The sequence below is a fragment of the Nelumbo lutea genome, chromosome 2, assembly GCF_056320005.1.
Source record: "Nelumbo lutea isolate HS-2025 chromosome 2, American lotus-T2T, whole genome shotgun sequence".
In the NCBI taxonomy this organism is placed as follows: Eukaryota; Viridiplantae; Streptophyta; class Magnoliopsida; order Proteales; family Nelumbonaceae; genus Nelumbo; species Nelumbo lutea.
The window spans coordinates 29052084-29079748 of record NC_142685.1 but is presented as its reverse complement, the minus strand read 5'-3'; the positions used below and the strand labels follow the sequence as shown (position 1 = coordinate 29079748).

The following is a 27665-nucleotide window of genomic DNA, read 5'->3' as shown; positions in this document are numbered from 1 at the left end:
CCAAAGTATAGGGGGGTCTTTGTAATTTACCCTAAATTTTAAAGTATCACTTTTTTTCATTGAAAAAAAAAAGAAAAAAAAAATAAAATCAATGTATAACAAATCCTAAACTTTAAGGCTATAGAGTTAGAAGTCAAAAAATTACAAGAATACTATGTATATATGTAGGGGTATCATAACCCGACAAGACAGGTTAGCCAAAACCAAACCAACTTGGGTCAAAGAATCAAACCCTAACTCAACCCATTGACATCCCTACACTGCATCTTGTGAAGGCAGTGTTAGGGTGGTGTAAAGATACAGAGCAAGCCCTGGTGCGCGAGAAATAAAATTGGTGGTGTGAAAGCTCTTTTGGTATCATATCTATTTGACATCATAGATTTTCCTATAGTTTGAACCACATTACACCACATAAGACTCTGAATTGGCATTGACTTCTCACCAAGGCACTATACAACACATCCCATGAGACCACATAGGCACCTCACATGCACATCTTGGCATGCATTGAAAACATCTCTTGTGCTTGTCATTGGGTGATGTTCCGAATACACAGTTGAGATGTGCTTGGGTTGCCTATGGGGCGTCGATGTGAATCCCATCCCACTTGTGCCTTGGAAACATCTCCCCAAGTATTAGAGGTGTTCCCAATGCACATTTGGGATGGGAGCCGACCCAAACTCCACTAGAAGTGGAATTGCCTTCATCAAGAAAGAAACATCAAAAAGTTTTCCACCAAAAGTGATTTGCACATAATCCAATCAATGTAAAGATGGTAGGACATTTATACTTAAAATCTATCTCTCATATATGAAGTTATAATAATTATTTTGAGAATTGGTTCTGATATTCGAGTTCTGAAAATAACAATTGATTGTTTTAACCTATATAAAAAAGTTTCTTTGACTAATTAATAAAATAATTACCAATTAATTAATGAAAATAAAATAATTTAAAAGTTTCTGAAAATAACAACTGATTGTTTTAACCTATATAAAAAAGTTTCTTTAACTAATTAATAAAATAATTACCAATTAATTAATGAAAATAAAATAATTTAAAAGTAAATAAACTGATAAAAAAATATAAATAATTAAATAATATTTTTATAAATATATAACTGGAAATTATTAAATCATTAAAATTTAATAATAATTATTAGTTATTCATAAAAATAATTAATTATTAATTAGTTAAATAATTAAGAAACTATTTAATTATAATTATACTACATTAATAAAACAATAATGATAAAAATCTTTAAATTAATAATATTTTGTTAATAATTATTTAATCAAATAATTAAATAATTGTTAATAAATATTCAAAACAATAATCAATTAATAATTCAAATAATGCATATCTATAAATTAAAATTAAATGATTAGTAATAAATTATTTAAAAATAATTAAATATTTTTATCATTTAATAAATATTTAATTTTCTATTAATTAATTAATTAATTATTAATTAAAAACCAACGTGGAGGTTAAACCATTTTTGCCTCCAAGTTATGGGTCAATGGTTCAACCATTTGAATTGGACGGGTTAGACCTTATATAAATATATATGGAGAAAATGGGGCTATTTTTGAAAAATAAAAATAGATTTTATGATATCATCCTATGACATTAAGGCTGAATAAAAAAATGGCAACCCCCTCTCTTTAAAAGTGGTACGATGCCACGTTAGAGTTAAGAGAGTTAAGAGAAAACGAATGCCCAACCAAACGTGACAATAGAATGATAAAAGCCAAAATACCTATGCGGCATTGCAGCCTTCAACCCATCACCATACCAAACAATATCCTGGTAATTACATACATCAAAACCAAAACCCATGATTGGCATTTTATAACCTGTCTGAATTAGGCTCACATTTGGGCCGGGCTCAGGTTTTCCCAAATAAGCCTCGCCCAAGCCCCCGTCTGGCTCGAAAATATTATACATATAATAAAAGTATAATAAATTAATAATATATAATCTTTATATATATATATATATATATAGGATTGGGGTGCACTCTCCATGCAAGAAATATAATCTATTCGCATTAATTATATAAACATTATTAGATAAATATATAATAGTTATTATATATAATTATAAATATTGTTATTATAATTATCTAATTATATAAATATAAAATAGTTATTATTAATATTGTTAATAAATAGATATCAAACCATTCAAATTGCTCAAACAGTTTTGACCATTTTTTATTTATTTTTTATTTTTTTGTTAGAACGGGTCGACTGTTCGGTTCGAACGATTGGACCGTTCAACCTGGTAATCGGACCCCTGACCGGTTCGATATCCAGGTTAGTTTTAAAAACCAAGATGTTATCTCATTCGAGTGTGTGACTCATACGACCCAAAAATGGAACCGTTTTGGCCACCATTTTCAGGTCAACGGTTTGACCATCCAGTTCAAACGAACGACTCATTCTGACAACAAAAATAATAAAAAAAAAGGGCCAAAAACCATTGAACGGGTCAATGGGTTGATAGTTCTACCGCTCGAATCAATGGATCGTTGACCGGTTCAATGGTTTTTGGCCAAGGACCGGGATTAGGGTAAAACAGAACCAATTGCCTAGATTGTTCCTAATTAAAAAAAATGGATGACCTGTTCTGACAACAAAAATTACAAGCACAAAATTGAGTGTGTGAGGTCCATTAAGCAGTACCATACGTGTTATGTCATTCGAGCATGTGACTCATACAACCTAAAAAAGGAATCGTTCTAGCCACCGGTTTTCGGGTTGACGATTTGACTGTTCGGTTCGAACGGATGGCCTGTTCTGACAACAAAGTTTAAAAAAAAATGATAAAAAGCCATTGAACGGGTCAATGGTTCGACCGCCCGAGTAAATGGATGCGAGTAGATTCCCACGTGAGAGCAGCCCATTTCCTATTAATTATATAAATATTGTTAGATAAATATATAATTATAAATATTGTTATTATAATTATCTAATTATATAAATATTGTTTATATAATTATCTAAGTATATAAATGTATACTAGTTATTATAAATATTGTTAATAACTAGATATCAAATCGTTCGACCCGGTAACTAGACCCTTGACCGGTTCGGTTTTAAAAACCATGATGTTATGCCATTCGAGCGCATGACATACGATCCGCAAATGGAACCATTTTGGCCATCGGTTTTCAGGTCGACGATTCAACCGTCCGGTTCGAACGGATAGTCCGTTCTGACAACAAAAATTAAAAAAATAAAAAGCGAACAAAAAACATTGAATTCGAACGGATGGCTCGTTCTAACAACAAAAATTATAGAAGTAAAAAAAAAACGACCAAAAACCATTGAGTGGGTCAATGGTTTGATCACCCAGGACTGAGATTAGGATAAAATGGAACCGGTTGCTTGGATGGTTCCCAATCAAAAAATAAAAAATGCCCAAAAAACCATTTTACAAGTCAACAGATCGATGGTTCGACCATTCGGGTCAATGAGTTGTTGACCGATTCAGCAGTTTTTTGCCAGGGACTGGATCAATAAGTCAACAGCTCAACGGTTCCATTCCAGCCTCTGCAAAGCAGGGCCGCTAGTTAACATATTATAAAATATTTGTCGGACTTTGGGCTCAGGCCCAGGCTTCAGGCTTTATATAGGGCCAGGCTCAAGCTTGGACCTGGTCCTTTTCTATTTACAAAGAGACAAAGTTCATCCTGAAACCGGCCCCGTCCAGCCTGCGAACAGGTCTATATCAAATCCGTCCAAAAAATATCAGGCAGGATGGGGTTACCTGATTGACACACGACATTAACATCAGTGTTTAATTATCATCATGCAAACCTTGTTCCAATTATAAGGTTATGTTTGGGTTTGAAGGAAAAAGTAGGGAAATGAAGGGAAATATAAGAAAACCCATACTAGGTTGGTACAGGTTTTTCTACCGTTTTTCCTTCAAAACAAACAAAGAATAAGGGATTGCCTATTTGAATCTTGTTTTGCTTCCATTCTGTAATCCCTAATTAAAAACTCTTAAATGTCCTCAGAAAACTGGTACATGTCTTTTAACTATCCAACAGTGCTTGGTGAGGATCGATGGCTGAAAAACCAATTACCTGGCATAGTAGGTTTAATTAATAAGATTTGGGTCCAAAATATGTAACCGATAAGGAATACATTAATAGCAAGGTTCTAAATATTGATATGCCTGATACGTTGGTAATATCGATATATTTTTTTTAATTTTTTTTTTCAAATTCAGTTCGGGGGGTCAGTTCCTCCACCCCTTGAATTGGTCAAAACCCTGATACACCCTCTGTAAGGATATATCGAGGTACTCTCAATACGATATGTATTAGCCGAAACAGGCCGATACATGTCGATTTTTTGAACCTTGACCCGGAGTGAAGGTTATGGAGCTCCATCAGCATCAGGTCTGGCAATTGGGTACAAAAATGCATGTTTGGGTAACGTTAAGCCTAAATCCTTGCTCAAGAATATGTATGTAATAGCAAAAATTAGGGCAATTACCCTTTGAAACGAATTGTCTGTATGGGACTTTGCTCTTTCTCCTTGCTTATTTAACATATATGGATATCTAATAACTATATCATTTCTTATAAAATTTTCTAGGAAACAAATGGAATTCTAGTTTTTGCAGCGAAAAAAAATGGAATTCTAGTATTTTTGAAGATAAATAAAAAAATAAAATTTATTAGGAAGAGAAAGATTACAAAAAAAAGGTGGTAAGGCATCACTCAACAACAAAAACCTTTCCATTCAAAACCAGACCCAAACCAAGCAACCCACCGAAAACCTTTCCATTCAAAACCAAAATACATTGGCCAAATATCCACGCCCAATCAATCAAAACAAGCCCCTTCAACCAAAAAAAAAGAAAGAAAAAAAAGAAACAACTAACCCAATCAAAAAATAAACCCCAGAAAAACAAACCCTGAAGCAAGACCCACCCCAATCTCTTGAACTTTTCCCAGCAAAAGAAACTCCTAAAACCCAAATCAAACCTCTTCAAAAACCACTGGAAACCTCCTTGATCGCAAGACTACATTCTCTGCTCCCTAGATTTCTTAATTTTCTTGATAGGACCACCCCCCATAAGTCCCATCTTCATATTTCTAGACCTTCTAAACTTCTAATAACAAAGCACATTTCCAAATATGCTCACTCACTCCAATCCTCACTCCATTACCTATGCAATCTTCTACCATGCCTCTTGTCACCATGTATTAGGACCTATAGGAGTAGGTGACTCTTTGAGGGCAGAGGTAATGGCTTTGCCTCAAGGTGTAAGCTTTTCCAAACAGATGGGGTTACATAGAGATAGAAGGAGACTAAAATGCTATTAATTGGTTGAAATTGGGTAGTTTGGGAGCTTGGATATATAGACATGCCATAAGGGAAATCGCCAACGGAGATTGGGGTTTCTTTCAAGTGGACTAGGTCAGCTAATGGACTAGTTGATACTTAAGCTAAATTAATATGGGACAATGAGGGAGAATCTATTCTGGGCGGAACTGTAATAAGGATTTTTGGGTTTAGCACCTTTTTTGGGGCTGACAGTTGTGCACGATATTTCTTGATCTGCTTAATTAAGTCACCATTTCCAATAAAAAAAATCTGAATTTCATCATTTTTGAGGGAGATGCATTAACTGTTGTTAACTCTCTGTTGGAGTATAGTTCTACAACTCCTTGGTGGATTAGTAACACTTGCCAATTGCAGAGAGCTCCTCTCTAAAATCTCCCACTGCTCAATGAGGTATGCTAATGGGAACTGTAACAAGGTAGCTCGTAAACTAGTAAGGCATGCTGTTATTCTCTCGTCAGTTTACTTGGTCATGCCCACCTCATTTTATTTTGCAACTCTTATGTTCTGATTGTACTCACTGAGCAGTTAATGAAATTCTTTCTGGTGTAAAAAAGGATGATAGAATTCAAAAAAAAAATCCTTTTTATTATTAAATACCAATTTTGAGCAGTGTTTTCCTCTTTTTCTATATCTTGTTATCTTATGAAGTGACTGCTGGAGACCAAAAAAAAAAAGATTCAATTGATAGGGATGTATGAGATAGGACTGAAGCTTTAAGAAACACATGGCAATACACAAATAAAGAGATGTTTCTGTGGATTGCCTGCACCAGAAGATTGTTTGGCCATGTGAAGATATTGTAGCTTTCTAAAAGTTGGCCGCATTGTGATCATAATTTTGATATTGCATCTGTCATAGAGTTGCTACAATCAAGTATGAAAGAAAGTTGCCCAACTCTCTTTATGAGTGAGTTCAATGCTAGGCAATAAATCTACTAAGTACTGACTTTTTTATTGCAGAAGATGCTAGGAGTTCAGATATCTGATGTCCTCAATTGCATATTTTTTCCCGTGTTTTAAATTCTTTATTTCCTTTCAAAGAAATGGATCTAGTAAATGTTAACTCAATTGAACTGAAACCGATGATATCTTCCCTTCCCTTTAGATCATGATGTCAAGACATCTCTGATAGTTAGACAAGAAAAATTCAAAAATGGACAGAGGAACATCTTTGGAATGTTTTCTATGCCCCTTCTCCCTTCTAATGAGAGAAGCAAAGAGAGGTTGTTGAGTGCATAGCCCACTTCATCTGTGAAGCATCTGCAAGTTAGACAAGTGAGCTGGACAATGATGAAGGGGACCATCGTTTATTGACTCATTCTTTTATGTCTTCTCCCCTCTAATGAACTGAAGCACAGATAGATTGCTGAGTGTATAATCCAGTTACCCCGTTTGTGAAGTGCTGTCGGTTTCTTCTCCTCTTTGTGACAAGTGTGAAACCTTCTCCATCCACATTCTTGTCCTTATCTATATCTACAGTCTTTGATTGTTCCTGATCAGTGCAATGGGATATGGATTCTGTTTTACCTTCATTCCCATAATGAATCTTGATTATTGCACTATCCCTTTCAATAGGATCTAAAGACTTCTCGAGAGTGTCAGAGTTTCTTTCACTAGCCTCATTTTTGGGATCCAAGTTATCTTGGACTCTCTTCACAATGAAACTAAGCAGTATTTGCCTTGCAAGCTCTGCCTTTTGCAAGTCCAAGCTGCTGCTTTTTAATGCACCATCTCTATCTTCAACACTGGTTACTTGATCATGTTTTTGTTCCTTTGATGTCAACTCCTTTTTCCCAACCAAAGACCCAGATTCCTGATCTGACTCCATAGGAAGCTCTGGATTACCATTTTGAGGAATGGGCTGCCAAGCTTTTCTTGGAATGAATTCAGGTGCATGAGGATTCATATTTCTTGAAGACCTGAAGCTACTTCTATCTGTAGCAGGGTTTTGATAGTTAAAAAAACCATGTTTCTTATGGAAGAAGTGACCTGTTCTGTGATAAAATGGTGATCTAGGCCCACATGGGACTCTAGTGCCAACAGGAGGATTCATCTCCATAGGTTGAGGTGAAGCCATGCCTTGGATCTCCGTTACATGATACGAATTTGTTGCCCAGTTAAAGGAATGAGTCATCAAAGATAGCGACTGCGGATTGAAAGGCTGGGCTTCAGCAGAAAGCTTTCTTTCTGGGGCCTTTTCATGATTAGTCTTTTCATGTTCAGGAGCAGTTTTATGTACTTGAGTTTCATTATGGTCAGTTTCTATGGGTTCCTCCTCCTTAGACTTCGCTTGTTCCACAAGAATGCTATTGGCTTCTTCTACATTGGATGCCTCTGGTGGAATATCACAAACCTGAGTGTCAACTGTTTCCTTGTTTATTTCTTCAGGTTTCTCCAGTGTTGGCCTTAAAACTGTACCGGGAGGTGCCACAGCTACTTCTTTATAAGAAAGAGACTTTGAGACCATTGCAGTGAGAGAAGCAGGAGTGGTTGGCACAAAGAAGATTCTAGAGACTGGAATCTTTTCTTGCAATTTACTTGGATCCTCTGCAACACTCAAGTTTTGAGTCATTGGGTGCTTTACAGCCACATAAATGTCATCTGGAGACGTTTTCAGGGTTGTTTTCCCTGCTGGTGACATTGTTTTCCTCTTGTAATTGACAACTCTAAAGTCAGAGGATCCAGAGTTGTTTATATTTAGCTTTGCAAGATTTGGTTTCCTTCTATCGAACTTATGGCTCCCTATACTGCCATTCCGGCCTTTTGAGCTGGCTTCTTGCCAACCTTCATTAGAAATTTCTTCTGGGGTTGATCTGTTCATATTTTTTGGTTCATCTCTGCTACTATCATGATTTCCTCCAACTTCTGCATTTATTCTACCTGGTTTCTCCTCTTTTCTGTTGTCTTCTGATAAAGCAATTTGTTTTAAGCTGGCATCTAATTGAGTGTTATCAATGCTTGTATCGTATTGTTCTTTGTGAGGTCCAACATTGACCTGCAATACCTAACATAATGAGCAGAAGCAGTTCAAATGAAGTCAAAAGTTAAACTGAAGAAGATAGAACCAGTAAGCAATAAAAGTTTCTCTATCACAAAATTGAATTGTCTATAGTATCTTTTTCAGGCAATTGAAGATATGTTTGAAATTGGTATTTTTTTTTCTGAAAAATATGTTAGTTGGTTTGATCTTATGGAGGTAAGTTCTATGAAAATAGTATTTCTTTTTAAATATTGATATTGTTTGATCATATTATTGGTAGATAGAGCATACACATTGTAAAAAAATCACAGATTTCATTATAAATAAAAGGACCATGCTGCTTACAGTGAAGTCAAAATTTTTGGTTTTTTTACCAATCTATACCATGAATGAAAACCATAGGTAATATGTGAATATAATAATTGAACAAAGGAAAGAACAGCTATAATATATAAGAGAGAGTACAAATTAAAAAATTCAGTAAAAATATAAATTAAATCTTTATATTACAATACAACAATAAAAAGCAATTATATATAGTTTGCTAAATTCAAATAGGATCTTATTACTTCAAAAGACAAAAACAGGGAAATTACCCAATGTTGGTTCCATCTATCTGGGGTTTTGGGAGGGGTGGACTGGATATGGACCTAACCTTTGCCATTTCTTTGCATAAAGTGGCTGCTCACAGACTTTTTAACCCGTCTTGACATTGTCAGCCCAAGATTTTACCATTAACCAAGCGATGGTGCCTTAATTTAAGAGAAACTACAAAGCAAATTTTGATGCAGATTTTAGTTATTTTAGTAATTATATGCCTTTTAGATTGAGTTACTAATTTGAGAATTAATTTATTTGTAGTTTTGTTTTAATGATTAATAAAAAATTTAGTAGTTTTAATTATTGGATGCTTTATTTGTGAATTATGCAACTTTTGTTTGTTTATAAAAAGTAATATGTGGATGCTACTATGGATGCCTATCCATAATATACATTCTCCACACCAATTACATTGGCTTCCTAAATCAGTTGTGCATTTTTTTATTCTTTTACAAATCACTTTGTCCCTAAATGTGTAACTGTTACTATTTTAATATTCATTAAAGATTTTGTTGAAATGTTCTGAAGATTTTCCTCGAAGTCCTATATCTTAGGGACCATAGTTTTTCATAACATATAGAAATCAAAACTATGAATCTTGGTTAATTAAGAAAAAGCACAAAACAGCGTTAAGTACCTTCGCACGTCGCTGTTTCTTCTGTGTATCTCTAGCTTTTAAATCTTGATCCAAGTTTATGTAATCAAGGAGATCTGACACACTGCAACAAGGAGACAAAGGTTCAGTGTCCAAGAAAATAGTCATAGTTATGAACCAAATGGTAATATTATATCAATACCTAAGGTGGCCTTTGCTTGCAATGGTTGCATCTGGCTTTGGAGTCCCATTGCGGGCAGCTTCTTGCTGTTCTAAAGCTTTTGATTCAAAATATTCAAGCCATGCAGCAGCATCCTGCATAGAAACAAATGGTGTATTCATACAAAAAACGTTAAAAAGTTTGAGCAATCTCATTTTTTTTGAAACGTAAAAGGGAAAATTATACTAAAAGAAAAGAAAACACTGAGAACGACCAGATATGACCAAAACATGCCTTGACTACCTTTTGTACTGCCTCATGATTAAATCCAATAAAAAGAGAAAGATAGTCAGTGACCATAAGAGTTACCTGAGTACGGAGATCTTCTGGGCCAAGTTTGGCTTGAAGTATCTGTAATGTGGTTTGCTCATGCTGTACACTGAGCGAATATGCTTCCATCAGTGAAAGGGCTATGGCAATGGCATGATAGCTTGCAGCAGTCTGTCAAATAGGAGAGAAAAAAGGCATGCTAGCCATTTAGAACTAGGTATGCATACAAATAACGACACACCTATACTTGACAGATTAGCCTCCTTTGTTCCCTTGCAGAAACTGGAGAGTGAAGTTTAGGTCTACTGGGAAACTCTTAATAACATCATCCCCAACCTCTTATGATGATTATTTCTGAAGGTAAGAATTTTTTACAAGAAAATGACATCTTGGAATAGATCATTTTTTGGTAAAATATTGGAATAGATCAAGTGCCAAAAACATCAGATTGGATTCTTTTTCCGAGGGAATGATAGAGTATATGACATAATATGGTCTGGATTAGGATATGATCTAGTTAGTTCTGGAGCAAATCTGAACATGTTGTAGAGAAGATGGGCCGAATGGCCCATAGGCTGTTTATCCTTTTTTATCTTTTATGTTCTTTGCTGTAATGGGCCTTAATCTGGACTTATTCTTTCTTATGTTATGTCTTTTTTATTTTCTGCCCAACTAGGGGCTTTCTTGTAAATTACCAAAGTTTAACTTAATGAAATAGAATTAAGGGAGTAAGAGAAGAGATTATGTTCGAAAAATCTCTCTCTGAACCCAAGTTGCCGCCACCTTCTTCTTCTTCTTCTTCTCTTCTCTTGAACTCTGACTTCTGCTACTTTCTTTTGAACTTTTGCATCTTTCTAAACAGTCATTTCTTCTCAAAAGGGTGTTTTTCTTCTTGGTATTAGAGCAGGCTCGTTTTTCCCTTTTTTCACATTTTTTTCCCATACACAATGTGTATGGAGAACTGAATCGTATGAATAGTTAAAAGACACCTATTTCAGCCCAGTTGTTAGTGGTTTTTGGAGAGAAGAGGACTGGTTTTGTTGTCCTCTTGACAGATTCAAGTGTGTTGCCCAAAACCCTAATTTTTTGGAGAAATCTGATTGCGGGCCCCATAGGGAGTTTGACCGCGCTCAGTGACTGAAGGCTTTCTCATTCTCCTTCTTGAAGATCGAATCAAGTGGATTGATGTTCTGTGAAGCCTACAAGGAGCGGCTGAATTTTCTCCGTTTCTCCCAGCTTCCGGGTGTGACACAGGTTACTGGTACAGCTACATAGAGGTTGGCTTACAACACAGATTTTGTTTTGTCTTCATTTGTTGTTATTCGAAATTGTTTGAAGTCATTTTTGAAGTATTTAAGAAGATGAACTCCTCAGACTTTGAAAACAAGCATGTTGCGGAATCCGGAAAGGTTCCAGGAGCCTCTATAGATTCTCTATTGGCTGTGACCACAGTCAAGCTAGATGGAACTAATTATCTGGCTTGGTCACAATCAGTAATGATTCATATTTGTAGTAGAGGCAAGTGGGGTTTTATCTCCGGGAGCGAAAAGGCTCCCCCGGAAGATAATCCATCATATGAAAAGTGGATGCAAGAAAATTATACCGTTATTGGGTGGCTTGTGAACTCAATGCAACCACAGATTAGTCAGCACTATTTGTGGATGAATTCAGCAAAGGAAATTTGGGATAGTGTTGGTGAAACCTATTCCCAAAAATTAAATGTGGCCAGGGCTTACAAGTTGAGAAGTGATGTGAAGAATTTGAGACAGGGGGGGAAACCATAGGCTGTATACTTCTCAACACTGAAGTCTTTATGGCAAGAAATAGATTTGATAGAAGCTGTAACTTGGGAAACCACTAATGATGCTGAGACCTACAGAAAACTGGTTGAGAGAAACAGGGTGTTTGAGTTCTTGACAGGGCCCAAGGGGTTGGTCTAAATGATCACTTTGCTAATATGGGAGTGAAACCCAAGGGGGTAGCAGGGACTCCAAGTAGCTCAGGGAAGAAAGAGATTATCTATGAGTACTGTAAAAGGCCAAAACACACTAAAGAAAAGTGTTGGAAATTGCATCCTGAGCTCCTACCACTTCGGTTTCAAAAGAAGTCTGATAATATGAAGGCAGGGAGTGCTAATGTTGTTGCTGGTCCAGATAATGACAGATACCAAACTGAAGAGATGAAGGCTAGTGAGCAGTTAGCAGCTATGAAGGCAGAATATGAGAAGTTTGGGAGGATGATCAGTCACCTAGAGGGTGTGGCCTCTTCTTCCAACCATCCAGGAAATTCAACCTCCTCTGAATTTGCTCATTCAGGTATACGGGCTTCTGCCAATCATGCAACTAATTTAGGTAATCGTAGGATCCCTTGGATTATTGATTTTGGTGCTTCTGATCATATGACCAGCCTTTCTACTTTGTTTGTTTCATATGATTTACTTCCTGGACGTGACAAAATCACCCTATCCGATGGCTCTTTTGCCCCTATCTCCGGCAAGGGAACCATCAAGGCTACAGACTCCTTGGTTCTTCCTTCTGCTCTTCATGTACCTAGACTAAATACAAACTTGTTATCTGTAAGTAGCCTAACTAAGTCATTAAACTGTTGTGTAACCTTCTTCCCTTTCTACTGTGTTTTTCAGGATCTGGAGTCTCAGAAGGTGATTGGGAGTGGCCTTGAGGCAAATGGAATATATCTGCTAGATACTTCCAGACGAACAACCTGGAAAAGCTACTTTTGGGTCTACATCTACAGAGTCCATCAGTCGAGTCATGTTATGCCATTTTTGTTTGGGTCATCTTTCTTTTTCTGCATTGAGTCATTTATTCCCATAATTGTTTAAGGGAATTAGTCTATCCAGTCTTCATTGTGAGTCATGTGAATTGTCAAAACATTGTAGAAGCAATTATCCTTTGAGTAATAAAAGATCTTCTCCTTTTCATATTGTGCACTCTGATGTGTGGGGGCCTTACCACTTACCCTCTATGGGTGGCTACAAATATTTTATCTTGTTCATTGATGACTTTTCTTAGTTCACTTGGATATTTTTTTATGAAGTTCCGTGATGAAGTTCCCAGACTTGTGAGGCAATTCCATGAATTTGTCCTAACCCAGTTTGATACCAGAATTAGAATTTTCAGATCCGACAATGCAAAAGAATATTTTGAGAAAAACCTAACCTGCTATCTCAATGATTTAGAGGTTATTCATCAAAGCTCTTGTATTAGGACCCCAGAACAGAATAGAATTGCTGAAAGAAAAAATAGACATATTGTTGAAGTTGCAAAAAGTATTCTATTTTCCTCACATGTCCCTACAACATTTTGGGGTGATGCTGTTCTCACTGCTACCTACCTTATAAATCGTATGCCATCTAGGGTTTTAGGGTTTAAGTCTCCCTTCAGTCTCCTTCATCCAGACAAGGATCTTTTTCTTATTCCTCTTCGTTTCTTTGGTTGCATTTGTTATGTACATACCCCAAGTGTCTAAAGACATATATTTGAACCAAAAGCCCACAAGTGCATCTTCCTTGGTTATTCCCCCACACATAAGGGTTACTGTTGTTTTGATCCGAAGATTGGCACTCAGTATGTCTCAATGGAAGTCACCTTTGATGAGATTTTTTTGGAGAGACATTGTCCAAAGGGGGAGGATTTGTCATAGGTGTTTGCTCTTCCTCTTCCTGTCCTAGTTGGGTCTTTTGCTGAGTCTCTTCCTCCTTCAAATGAATCAAGGGAGGACCAATCACTTCACTCCCATTCCAGTGTTCCTATTCCTCCTCCTTTACCTCATCGCCCTCTTTTTAATCCCAGGTTGTATCAACGGCAAAAAGCCATAAATGAGCAGATTGTTTCCCCTATAACACATGAGCCTCCTGCACTTCCAGTCATAGAAGAGACAACAGGTACTGATACAACCCCTTTGGAGTCATCATTCCCAGACCTTGATATCTCCATTGCTATTAGGAAAGGAAAAAGGAAGTATACTGCACATTGCATTTCCAAACACCTTTCTTATAATTTGCTCTCTCCTTCATATTTTGCCTACCTTTCTTCTGTTGCTTCTAACCCAATTCACACGTCTGTGTCAGAAACTCTTACTATTCCAAAATGGAGGGATGCTATGAGAACAAAAATTGATGCCCTGCACAAGAATGACACTTGGGAAGTGGTTGATTTGCCTGAAGGGAATGATCCAGTAGGTTGTAAGTAGTCTTTACTATCAAATATCAAGCTGATGGCACCATCGAAAGGTACAAGGCTAGGCTAGTTGCAAAAGGTTATACACAGACATATGGGATTGATTATCTAGAGACCTTTGCTCCTGTTGCCAAAATGACTTCTGTGAGAGTTCAGCTATCTCTTGCTGCACACTTAGACTGGCCACTTTATCAGTTGGATGTAAAGAATACATTTCTAAATAGAGAGTTACATGAAGAGGTCTATATGTCTCTTCCTCTAGGGATGTATGAAACAGATATGAAAGGGAAGGTCTATAGGCTGAAAAAATCTCTTTATGGACTTAAACAGTCCCCTAGAGCATGGCTTGAAAGGTTTAGGGTTGCCCTTGTTAGCTTTGGCTATGTACAAACACAGTCTGATCATACCCTCTTTGTGAAGAGGAGAGGATCCTTGGTCGTTTACCTGATTGTGTATGTTGGTGATATTGTTGTGATTGGTAATGATGTATCAGGGATTAATGATCTTAAATCTTTCCTTCATACAGAGTTTGACATCAAAGATCTGTAGGAATTGAGATACTTTTTTGGCATAGAAGTTGCTAGATCCATGGATGGGATACTTATCTCTCAGAGAAAGTATGTTCTTGATTTGCTCTCTGAAACAGGGAATATGGGTGCTAAACCAGTTGCTACTCCTATTGATATGAGTCATAAACTCTCTGCTTCATATGGAATATCGTTGAAAAATAAGGGAGTCTTCCAGAGACTACTTGGAAAACTTCTCTATCTATGCATGACTTGGCCAGACATTGCATATGTTGTCAGTTGCATTAGTCAGTTCATGCATGCTCCCAAGGGTACTCACATGGCAACAGTAGAGCGGATTCTGTGTTATTTAAAGGGTTCCCCTAGAAATGGTATTCTATTTGCTAAGCATGGCCATATGAAACTTGAAACCTACACAGATGCTGACTGGGTCGGAAACATTGATGACAGAAGATCTACCTCTGGGTACTGTAGCTTGGTGGCAGGTAATATTGTCTCTTGGAGAAGCAAGAAACAATCAGTTGTTGCTCGATTTTTAGCCGAAGTAGAATACAGAGCCACGACTCATGGAGTTTCTGAACTATTGTGGCTTAAATCCTTGATGGAGGAAGTGAGTATTGAGCATGATAAGCCAATGATGTTATACTGTGATAATCAGGCCGCCATCAACATTGCTCACAACCCAGTGCAACATGACAGAACTAAGCATATTGAAGTTGACAGACACTTCATTCGAGAAAGAGTGGCTTCTGGATAAGTGTGCCTACCTTTCATCACCTCTAGAGGAAAGTTAGCAAATTTCCTCACCAAGGGCATTCCCAAGGCTAAACTTCAACATGATACTGGCAAGTTTGGCATGATTGACATCTATGCTCAGTTTGAGGGGGAGTGTTGAAAAGATGGGCCGAATGGCCCATAGGTTGTTTATCCTTTTTATATTTTATGTTCTTTGCTGTAATGGGCCTTAATCTGGGTTTATTCTTTCTTATGTTATGTCTTTTTAATTTTCTGCCCAACTAGGGGTTTCTTTGTAAATTACCAAAGTTTAACTTAATGAAATAGAATTAAGGGAGCAAGAGAAGATATTATGTCTGAAAAACCTCCCTCTCTGAACCCAAGTTGCCGCCACCTTCTTCTTCTTCTTCTCTCCTCTTGAACTCTGATTTCTGCTACTTTCTTTTGAACTTTTGCATCTTTCTAAACAGTCATTTTTTCTCAAAAGGCTGTTTTTCTTCTCATGTGCACCCCTTACCAGATCTCATCCAAATCCAAACATGAATACTAATTTATGATTTGAATCATATATACACTGATATTGGCAGGACAGGATCTATAAGCTGACACATTAAGTTATAGCCCTAATTGGATATCTATAGAAAGGATAACCTGTGCACCAAGTAACATAATAAAAGATTCCAGTTCCAAAAGGCACACTGTCGATGGTTCAGATGTAAGCTTCTAAGCAATTGAGTTCCCTACGAAGATTAAAATAATCATGGAGGTAATGGTCTCCCGTAAGCTTTAGTTCAGTATCATGTCAGATTTCATATCCATGATATTATATGAAAATCCTAATTAAACATGGCAGGAAATATAAGGTATAAAATTATAAATTCATTATCATCTAGGCTTTGTCCCAGCTATATGGGATTGGCTACACGAAGCCTATTCTTCCAATTTCTTTATGTTTAATGTCATTTTCATTGTTAAATTCATCTCACACCACTTCAATTCATATTCTTTTTGGTCTGCCTCTAGCTCTTTTAGCCCCTAAAATTTGTAACAGATCACTTCTCACTAAAGATGTAGATGGTTTTCTCTGCATATGACCAAACCGTCTTAGTCTACTTTCCCTTATTTTATCACCTATTGGAGCTACTCCTAGGTTCCCTTGAATAGTTTTTGGTCCTATACTTTCTGGTTTTCCAACTTATTCATCTAGACAATTGCATTTTTTCACTCATTTTTTTTGACATGTTTCTTGACTGCTCAACGTTCTGCTCCATACAACATTGCTGGCCTTATGTCTGTCTTATAAAATTTTTATTTTTGCCTAAGTGGCATTCTCTTATTACATAAGACTCCAGAGTCCATATGTACCCCTCCCTTTTTCCTATCCTGCTCTAATTCTATAGGTAACATCTTCCACAATCTCTCCCTTGTTATGGATTATGAAACCAAGGCCACAGAAGAGGTCACATTGAGATTCTCTTATTACATAAGACTCCAGAGTCCATATGTACCCCTCCATTTTTCGTATCCTGCTCTAATTCTATAGGTAACATCTTCCACAATCTCTCCCTTGTTATGGATTATGAAACCAAGGCCACAGAAGAGGTCGCATTGAGATATCTCTTGGTCTCCAATCCTAGGTGTACCCTAATTTCCACCCATTGTTAAATTTAAATCGTACATATTATGTTTTAGTCCTACTTATTTTAAACCTCATGCTTCTAAGGTATTTGTCCATAAATCTAATTTCGCATTTAATCCTTTAGTTTCATCAATTAATGCTATGTCATCAGTAAACAACATACCATGGCACCTAATATGTTTAGTCAGTTCATGCATGATTAATGAAAATTATAAATTCATGTTCAATGTTTTGTGTTTCCTAAGGAAAATATTACTTGTTGGAGCAAATGACAAATTGACAAGTGCAATACTAATCATCAAAAAGACTTCAATTTATTTAATCCCACAAATGGTAGATACGTAATTAGTTTTATAGTGGTTAGTGGTTACACTTGTTTGGTATGATTCTTAGTTCAGGAAATATTCACTTATGGATCAATTAATTGGGTGGCATAAAACTTGCAAATATCTTGAGGAGCCAAGCATTCCCTCCAGACAATCAACAGTGGTTATATAAATGATCATGGATTAAGACCACCAAATTTGGTTGATCTAGTAGTAGTCTTCACTCTTGACTTTTATGTCAAACTCTAGGTCCTAAAGAGGAAACAAAGACATTGCTACACTGCTTATCTGTCCACTGACTAGAAAATTAATCAGATGCAAATAGCAAGATTTTATCTTACATTCTTACTGTCAAATTTTCAATTTTTAGATGAGATTTTATCTTACATTCTTACTGTCAAATTTTCAATTTTTAGATGAGATGGTTGAGCTTTTATCTTACATATCCTCCAACCATCTCCTACTGCCAATCCCATAATTACACTGAACAAAATGGAATGGTGAAACAGGATTCATGTACCTGACCCCGTATAGTTGGGACAAAGGTTAGATGATGATAGTTGAGATTCCTCCGATACTTCGGAAGATTTTTGTGCAATTCTACATTTAAGCTATTCTGTGTGTATGTGTGTTTGAGAGAGAGGGAGAGAACCTGTATATGGTCTGCTCCTAGCAATCTTTGGTTGCATTTGAGGGCTTCATGTAGGTACCTAAGAGCAACATGAACATTTCCAATACCCTCCTCCATCATAGCCACGTTTATATATGTAGCTGCAGTGTTTGGGTGTGCCAGTCCACAGGTAAAATGAAGAAGGTATAGTGCACGGTTGACATACCTGCAATTAATGCATGAGATTTGATCAGTGGAAGAAAACCAGGTATAATGCATAACGTTGAAAAATGAGCCTAAAAGGAATATCTTATAAGACATAGTGCTGGGCAATCAAGAAAAGCATGTTCCAAAAATGAATATATCTGAGAAGGGGGTGTTGAGATGGATGGATAGACAAGAAAGAACATAATCAGAAATGAGTACATTAAAGAGGATTTTGGAGTAGCCCCAATTAATGACAAGATAAGGGAAAGCTGAGTGAGATGGTTTAGTCATGTCCATATATAACCAATGACTGCACCAGTAACAAGGATGACTTGGTGCAAGTAGAAGGCTCTAAAAGAGCAAAGGGAAGACCAAAGAAAATGCGGTCTGAATTGGTAAGAATTAAAGATTTACTATTTTATAGAAAGAATTACTCTTGATAGAGCACAATGGTGGGACAAAATTCATGTAGCCAACATCAAGTAGCTGGGGTTGAGGCTGAGTTGAGTAACAGCCCTGAAAAATGAATTGCAATATACTAGAAAACAAAATGCATTTCGGGAAATTTCTTTTTATCTAAGGATAATGCACTTATTTTGGATTAGCATGCCTAAGAAAATAAGATTCAAAGTCAAATATGAGTCAAAAAGTCAAATATAGTAAGAAAGATGAAATTTACAACTTACTTCAAGGACAATTCAATGTGTTGGAGCCGATAGTAGAAAACTGAAAGATCACCATAGCTCTTCATTGTATCAGGGTGGTCCAGGCCAAGCTCCCTCTCATTGATATCCAATGCCTTCTGTTGATATATGGTTGCCTAAGTGAAAACAACAGAAGGTCTATAAGTATATTTGTGGGTTAGGTCAAGAATTGTACCCATAGATGTAAGTAACGATGAACTAAGAAATTAATAATGATGATGAACCCTTGAATTTCAAATAACCAAGGTGGTGGAGCTGCTTGATCTTGGTAGTCACTAAGCTCTTGTAGACTATTTTTCCAATGAATTGCAGAACATTATACCCTTGAATTACAAAGTTGCACTTCATGGTTTCTGTCAAACTCCTGTCCTCTAGTGGCAGGTAGGGTTTATGTAGGGTAATCTTTTGATATACCCTTTGTAGCCATGAACAGAATGCTTTTACAGCTTTACTTTCTATTCAAAATACTAGAAAAAGTTGAAAAACTAGAAAAGTATGCTTCAAGAAATATTTGATTTTTTACAGGTGACAAATGATAAAATTCTTAAAATGAAGGTTAAGAGTAAAATTAAAAGTCGTATACCTGGTTAAAATCTCCTCTGTGGTAAAGAACTACTGCTAGAAGACTGTATGCACTTGCGGTTGTCCGATGATAGGGACCACAGACAGCTATCATTTTTGACAATGCCTTCAAGTCCAAGTGGTACAAAGGGGATTAGATCCATAAAATTTCATATTACAGAGACAAATTGTGCAGCCTATTCCTGATTGAATTTACTACCTTTATTCCATAGTTGACAGCATCCTCCAGCTTTCCCTTATCTAGAGCTGTTTTGGATGACTCCAGTAGGTTCCGGCCATCGGCAGAAGAGCATCCTACATGCTGTGGAAAGGAATTTGACCAATCACATAACTTAGTCATCTGTATATGCTATTTAAAATGGAAATACCAGGATAAATGAGCTATGAGCAGAAAGGAATTCCTACCTTACAAACTGGGATCATGCTGATAATATCTGATATCTTAAAAGGGGTTGGTATGTCCATATCATAATCTCTTGGAACCAACTCTATTCCAACCTGGATTATCAGAAACACTAAAATTAAGAAATTTGCTTTCAATAAGATCAGAAGCTGAAAGAACGCTAAGGAAGTGTACCTTATAGCAAAGTCCTCGGAGAATTGAGAACTTCCTCAAGTATTGAAACTCACCCCTTAAGTTCCAACCAAATCTTCTGGAAACAAAAGTTTCCAGCCATCTCATTTTGAGATCATGGTCCCTGGTATCCATGTTGGACCCAAGCAAGAAATTCAAGGATGAGGCTATTGCTGCAGACAAGTCTGCTACATGGTCAACGGAAGCAACCACAGCTTTAAGAATGTGCTTGAAGGCTCGAGTAACCATCTCATGAATACAAAGAGACTGTATATGAGGGAGCTTCTCTGCAAGTTCGACCTGTTTGTATAGTGTTAGTAAAATGTCAATTTCCAGAACAAGCTGCAAGCCTTCATACCATCCAGGACAGGTATTAATAACAAAAAATCTAGAGATAATGGAGAAAGCCTTAAAATTTGGGCCTTAAAGTCTGCACACACACATATCGCTAACCAGATAAAAAGAGCTTTATTAATAAATACTATAGGCGGAGATATTATTATATACAAAATAGAAAAGAAAACTTATTCCCTCACCACACGTCCCAATGAATACATTTGAAGTCCCCTAGCATGCATAAAATCTGTTAGTGTGTGCCCATCAACTGGAGAAAGTTCTAACGACCCAAAGTCTGCTACCTACAGAAGTAAGAATTCTTGTAAACTATGTACAAAATATAAAAGTATTTGGAATTTGATAATATGAATCACCATATAGAAATGAATATTACCAGTTTTGGTAAAGCAACTTCGTCATAGTACTTGTGGGCCATCTCAATCAGCTCATCCAATGACTAAGCACAAGATGTCAGAAAAATAAAACATATATACACAAAGAAAAAATATAAAAGAGATGCAGACTTGAATTAGTTGAGAAATCATATAAAATATTTTTGCTACTTAGAGAATTTTCATTGTCATGACTTCCAATTTGTAAAATTTCCAGTTTTTAGTAGTTAGTAGTAGTTCTTGTAACTTTTTTCTTTTCTACTTGTTATTACTTTGTATACAATTCTTCTTCTATGAAGTGCTAGTTTGTCAGTATGTAGGGCCTCTTAGAGACACAATGTCCAATACTTTACATTGATATCTGATATTAAGAAGCATGTCTTGAGTTAGCTAGTTCTTTTCTGAAAAAGGGAAAAAACTTATATAATAAGAAGAGATTACTTGCTTAATGGCCTTCCTACTTGTGAGAGCTAGTAACTTTATGGAAATCCTGATTAGATATCCAGTTCTATCTACAAACCCTATTTAGAATGCCAATATATTTTATTTTTCTTATAGTCCTAAAGAAAGTGAAACAATGGGTAATGTATCATGTCAATTTCTGGTAGACCTTCTAGGTGGGACTTGATGTTGAAATTGGAGCCATAGCTTCAAGAGGACCCTTAGATAGTGGATCCTTAGCCCCTTGTACATACACATAGTGTGAATGATGCTTCTTATCCTGCACTGCTACCTTTGTTATACTAATAGCTTCATTTATTTTAGCAGGCATAGAATTGGCTAATTTGTGAAGCAGTTCACCAAATATAAGCTTAGTTGAGCTATGAAACAGTATTTTGACAGAAGCATCTTACAGACCTTTTGATGAAGACCTGTTCTGGTTCCTTTCAAACGCAAGAAGGCTGCCTCAGAAACCAATTTCTTTATTTCAGCTTCACTATTGCACTCGCTCTTTGTTTCCCCAGAATCACCTCTTTCACATGCAACCGTGCTACAAATTTTAGAATCCTCTTCCTCCATGTCAGCTCTCCTACTTATACCATTCATTTTCTTTCCACTTTTGCTCAATGGCTTTAGTTGCTTACCAAGGCCTTTAACATCCAGTTCAGCCTTATTCTTCTCCTCCCCACAACGTTTAAAACTATTGGTTGTTGGGCTTTCCTGTTTTTGTAGATGTTGTACCCAACAAGAACCAAGTTCCCATCTGAGAGATCCTTTGCTAACAGTAGGTTCGTCTTCTAATTTAATCAAGCTATCATTTATTACCCTCCGGACTAAGCATCTAGCTGCCTCTAGATCATCGAAATTGGACACAGGAGACTGACATTCAGCAGTACTTGATTTGTGAAGAAAAGCCCGTAAGCTGTAGAAGATTAACAATCGATTAATGCTGAAAACTGAAAAGACAGAATCACACATAGTGTATCCACATTACTGCAGAGCAACACAGTTTTGGTCAATTGAAATAGATAACCAAAAAGAAAAAAAAAATTAAGATGCAATTGGAAGAAACTGATTTGGACTTTCAAAATTTTCCTGCTGAATTAGATAACCTGTGGTAAAGAAAAATAAAAAAAAAAATCCATTTCTCCACAGATCAATGCATTTATAGCCAGAATATTTTTGTAATTCCAGCTCTTCCTTTTGGTTTATGCACTTTATTTTATTATTTTTTGGACTGGAGATGGGGATAATAACCTGTCATAGGTTTTTCTTTGAAGAGCCTATCATAGGTTGTCATTATTCAGTTTTCTAATAAAATTAATACCCGATGCACTAAATTGCACTTTTCTGTGAATCTTTACCTTTTTATCGGTTCTGTATTTCTCTTTTTTCTCATACCATTTACCAAAAGCAGAAGTCCTTAAAAAGCTTGCAAAATCTTATCATGGACAACAAAATAAAATAAAAAAAATGTAGGCATCGTTTTCATAGATCAGTCATCATGAATCTCTCCTCTCTAATCTTTATTACTTGGGTATTTAGGCGAATGCATATGTTGATTATAATCATATACCTGTTAATGTTCAGTGCATTGGCACCTCCATCTGGCTGTTCGTCAATGAAGATATCTTGTACCATGCAATTTCTAGTCTTCACCTCATCTTCAACTTTTACAATTGCAGTGTATCCACAATGTCTGATAACAACAGTGCCCAGTGTAGAAATATCCTGCAGATGTACTATGTTGCTTCAGGGTTCATACTCTGAGAAAATCATAGATGAAATATCAATGAGAAGAGAATAAGGGAGTATGAATTTTCTTACATGAACAACTACACTCTCATCTGCAGTGATCCCTTTAAGTAGATTCCTTTGTGTAATTTCCTTACTGGATATGCCTGGTTCTTTGCTGCCATTGACTTTCTCATCAGGCTTTGAGCTTGCATCTGCTGCATCCCGCTTTACTACAATATATAGGTCACCTACATGATCTTCATACAGAACTGAGCCTGGGGTTCTACTCACAGAATCTATGGAGTTTGTACTGGAATTTATGAGTTGGTTGATTGCTGAGACAGCTTTAAAGGTTGAGACATCCACAAACAGACTATGCAGCAAAAAAGCATTTCTGTCACGGATCAGTCTCTCATCCTCAGTTTTACAAGGTAGGCTTGCCAATATTGAAAATTCTGTGGCCCATGGTCTATGATCATATTCATTGTTTCTTCCCTGACCACCACCATTGCCACCCCAAGTTTCATCTTCCATCGGTAAGCATGGAAATGTTGATGGAGACTCAACAGCCATTGGAGGGACAAGCCATGTATTTGCACGCAGTCCATAAGGTAGATTACCAAACTGAAGAACAAAAAGTTTCTGTGAGAACTTTTTGGAAAGGAAAAGGAGAAAAACATTATATTACATATATATTGAAATCTCTCGTAAAAGCTCACAGTATCACCTTATTGTGTTCAATAAAAGCTTTCATAAGAGATTCGTAGGCCTGTATTAAACATGAATTAATACTAGTTAGAGACAAACAGATGAAGACTCAACAAACCAAGCCATGAATATTGGGACCAAAGCTTATTAAAAACAATATGGAGTGAAAATTCAAGTACCCACATTTGCAAACGCCTGACTTAGCTGTTGCAACAGATCCACCAGGGAGTAGCTTTGGATAAATTGCTTCCCTGCAGAGTAGAACCCTTTGACTGAAGCAACCACTGTTAACAGCTTCCCGTTGCAAATCTTAACCTGCACATATCCCATCTTCTCCCTTTAGTGAAATAGCAACAAACGAGTATAACCAGGAACAAAAGAACCACTTCAACATAGTGTCGTTATGTGGTACTAAAACTGACAGTTTGCCATGATTGTTCAACACTTTCAACTACATGGATTATAAACAGTTCAGGAACATTAACAAATTCAACTGTGGAAGACATATCCATCACACAGATGCACACATAAAAGTTGTGGAAAACAAAAACTTCGTAGAAATAAATTCACCTGTAATTCGAAGTAGTCACCGTCACGCGTCTCTTCCACACTACGAATATCGCATCTCTTCAGAACTGCAGAAAGACCCAGAATTATTGAAACACTAAATACCCACTTTCGTTTTTAAATCCGCAAGAAAAAATCACTAAAAAAAGAAGAAAAAATAGGTAAGACGTACATAGAATGGGCGGAGTAAGATGGGAAAACGAGAAGAAATCATAGAAATTGGAGAGCTTGGGAGTTGGGTAAATTGCAGCCATGTCGAATTTATCTGAAACTGCAGAAACAGAAGATTCTGAAGCAGACGCAGGCCCGTTCTCCCCATTAGAAGAAGAAGAAAGAGGGCTTGAGAACAAGCTCGAATTCGAGCTACTCTGGTTTCTGGTTTTCTTAGCGCGACCTTCCGTTCTTCCATCTTTCTGTTTGCCGAACCAGGCGGTGCACGCAACGATATCCAGTAGCCTTCGCACGTGTGCCACCGCTTGGTTTTCTTCTACGTAGTCCTCTGCACAGCCAGTCAGCCAGTGCCATAAGTTGTAAATAAAATAGCCTATTCGGGCAAAAACTTAGAAAATTGACCATAATACCCTCGTCGTTTTTGGAACGATCCAACGAACAAGGAAAGGAAAGGATCCATGGGGAAAAGGGCCACACCCACATGCAATGATGCAATAAAAATGTTAGAACAGTGGGCCCAACCTATTGGTCAGTTAGCAGCTCAAAAGGTACAAAAGAACTTATGGGCATATATTGGCCCATTCGTCCAGTATGTATGTATTAATGGCTATTTCCATTTCTAATTTTCTTTCTTTATCAGTGAACAGATATTTTGATGAACCTGTCACCATGACCTTACCTTCAACCATCTTCATCAAACATGGTTTCAGAGAAGCAATCTCAATTGAATCATTCAATCTCTGCCCTCGAACCTACATGCCCAGTTTCATTGAATTGTTAGAACCAGAACTCAGTTAAGGGAGCTCCTTTGCTTTGGTTTTGAGAAAAATCAAGAAAACCAGAATTCCTGATGACAGATTATAGTCTTGATTTAAGAGGAATAGCAAAGAGCTTACCTCATGAGACAGAGAATAGTTGGTTAAATGACAGGTTTCAACATTGTTAGCTAATAGCTTTCTTACATCAATAATCTTATCAGTTGAAATTCCCTTCATTTGCCACAAATGAATTTACATCAATGAAATAATAAATACAGTTTTCTGATTAAGACATTCATTGAAATCATTTAATCCTTCAAAGAAAATCACCCAAAAGAAGAGAGCAGTACCTTGAGTGTAATTTCTGAGTCATATGGAGTGACAACGGTGATGTCAAGCAGGTTAGGCACAACTGCAAATGCAGAAGAGAAAAATAAGATGGGTGGTTTGAAGAGAGAATTGCAGTATTTGGTTATTTAAGTATTAGAGCTACCATTCTCTTCTTTCTTCTTCTTCTTCTCTCCCTTGGCTTTACTGGCTTTGCCTCGTACAGATTTGGGTGCCATTTTTAATCACAGAGAGCTGTATTTAAAGGGGAAATTTAGCAACCCATTTCAGAATTCATACCCAAGATTAATAAAAACAACTCAGAATCATTGGTTTACGGTTGAAGAATTCTCACCAAAGGAGAAGAGACTGCAGGGAGACCGGAAAGCATGAAAGAGAGCTTCAGAGCGACAGTGATATAGAAGAAAACATGTATTGGGTACAAATAAGATAGGATAAGGGTTTTAGCCTTTTGGGTTGGATTCTAGTGGAATACTGACCTCTCGTTCTTGTTTGCTACTCTCTCTCTCTCTGCGCTCCTGGCTACATGTGAATGTCATACATATATAAGCCTTTCGAGAGAAGAAGCTCATGCATTAAGACAAAATGATAGGATAGATAGAGGACGGCCGTTGATTGATACTACGTGTCGCCTTGATAAAGGGGGATGTGTAACCGATTTGTTTTGCTTTTTTTCATGTCAGGACAACGGTCCCAACAGCGTCAGTAGGAAAAACGTTAAAGAATTTTGTAATTAATCTAATACTTAAATCACAATCGAGGAGAATCCCCTTGGTAAATTAATTCATTATTGATTAATCCTTGTTATCGGTGTCAATGTAAGAAAGAAAGCCTTCTTTTTTATATAATAATATAAAGTTATAAACCTCTAAACTTTTACCAAAAAACATCTATACGACTGTCCTAAACTCATGGAAAATAGAAAAAAAAAAAGATTTTTTTTGGTTAAAGAAAAATTAAAAAAAAAAGGTACCCGTTTGGGAGGGAGTAAATTACAAAGACCCTCTTGTACTAAGACCCCCTATATTTTGTTTTGTGACAAAAACCCCTTGTACTATGACCGTAAAACAAAGACCCCCTTCCGTTAGTCTTCCTGTTGGAATTGCATAGTGGAAATCATGTAATTTGTACGTGCATAGAAACAGACAAAAGCAGATAACAATAAAGAAAAAAGAAGAGAGAACACCAGATTTATGTGATTCAGCCAAATTGTCTGCGTCCACGGGTAGCAAATCGGAGCTTCTTTCTTACTATAAACAGGAAAAAATACAAAATGACTTCATCGGAATCACATCCATACCTGACACTCAATACACCCAACTCAATACTCCTCTCAACACACTATATACACTATACACTGAAATGAAATGGAGAATGGAATGAGAAATAACGTATGAGGGACCCCTATTTATACTTGAGTTTAGGGGTATAATGGGCATTTATGAAAATTTTCTTCATGGCTAAGCGAACCATAACTGGTGGTTTGAAAATGGTGTGCCATCAAATAAATGGTGGGCTCAGCTCAGTGGGCCATCGATTGCAAATTCAGTGAGCCACCAACTAGCCCATCTTTTTTGCTTTTCGACATTCTCCCACTTGAATACAATTTTCATAGTGAAAAACTCTCTCGAGAATAGTTGTCGATCATCTCTTGCTATGTGGCTTCAAGTCCCAGAGAAGTTTTGCACCAGATGAACTTCTCTCTCATCACCGGCTTTGTCAGCATATCAGCAACGTTGTTGTTAGTGTGGATCTTCTGTAACGAGATCTGCCCATCTTCAACTACCTCACAAACAAAGTGGTACTGTAGATCAATGTGTTTAGTCCATGTATGAAAGACAGGATTTCTTGCTAAGTGTAATGCACTTTGACTATCACAATGAATAGTTGTCACTTCTTGCTTTATGTGGAATTCTTCAAACAACCTCTTTAGCCAAATACTTTTTTTGCATGCTTGTGTAGTTGACATATATTCTGCTTTTGTTGTAGATAAGGCCACTACAGATTGCAATTTTGATGCCCAGTTCACTGCACCATTAGCTAAAGAAAACACATAACCAGTAGTTGA

General features: G+C 36.7%; 1 protein-coding gene across 5 annotated transcripts; it reads right to left on the bottom strand.

Moving 5' to 3' along the window:
* Positions 1 to 6421: 6421 nt before the first annotated feature.
* Positions 6422 to 26116, bottom strand: LOC148869489 (protein REDUCED CHLOROPLAST COVERAGE 3-like). 5 transcript variants are annotated; one of them, XM_088972433.1, is made up of 24 exons: positions 25932 to 26116; positions 25743 to 25831; positions 25600 to 25661; positions 25388 to 25480; positions 25171 to 25243; positions 24493 to 24819; positions 24324 to 24388; positions 23937 to 24068; positions 23773 to 23814; positions 23136 to 23669; positions 22885 to 23039; positions 21726 to 22230; positions 20870 to 20932; positions 20676 to 20777; positions 20143 to 20439; positions 19971 to 20063; positions 19765 to 19866; positions 19567 to 19671; positions 18966 to 19099; positions 18115 to 18298; positions 10076 to 10207; positions 9749 to 9861; positions 9589 to 9670; positions 6422 to 8375 (listed from the first exon to the last, which is right to left on the bottom strand). In XM_088972433.1, the coding sequence occupies exons 2-24, from the start codon at positions 25813 to 25815 to the stop codon at positions 6711 to 6713; spliced, it is 5133 nt and encodes a 1710-aa protein (XP_088828559.1). In that variant the 5' UTR covers positions 25816 to 25831; positions 25932 to 26116; the 3' UTR covers positions 6422 to 6710. The 5 variants fall into 5 exon arrangements, with proteins under 5 accessions (XP_088828559.1, XP_088828561.1, XP_088828562.1 ...); XM_088972435.1 differs by having other exon boundaries at positions 6422 to 8366; XM_088972436.1 differs by lacking the exon at positions 25388 to 25480 and having other exon boundaries at positions 25932 to 26072.
* Between the last annotated feature and the right edge of the window lie 1549 nt (positions 26117 to 27665).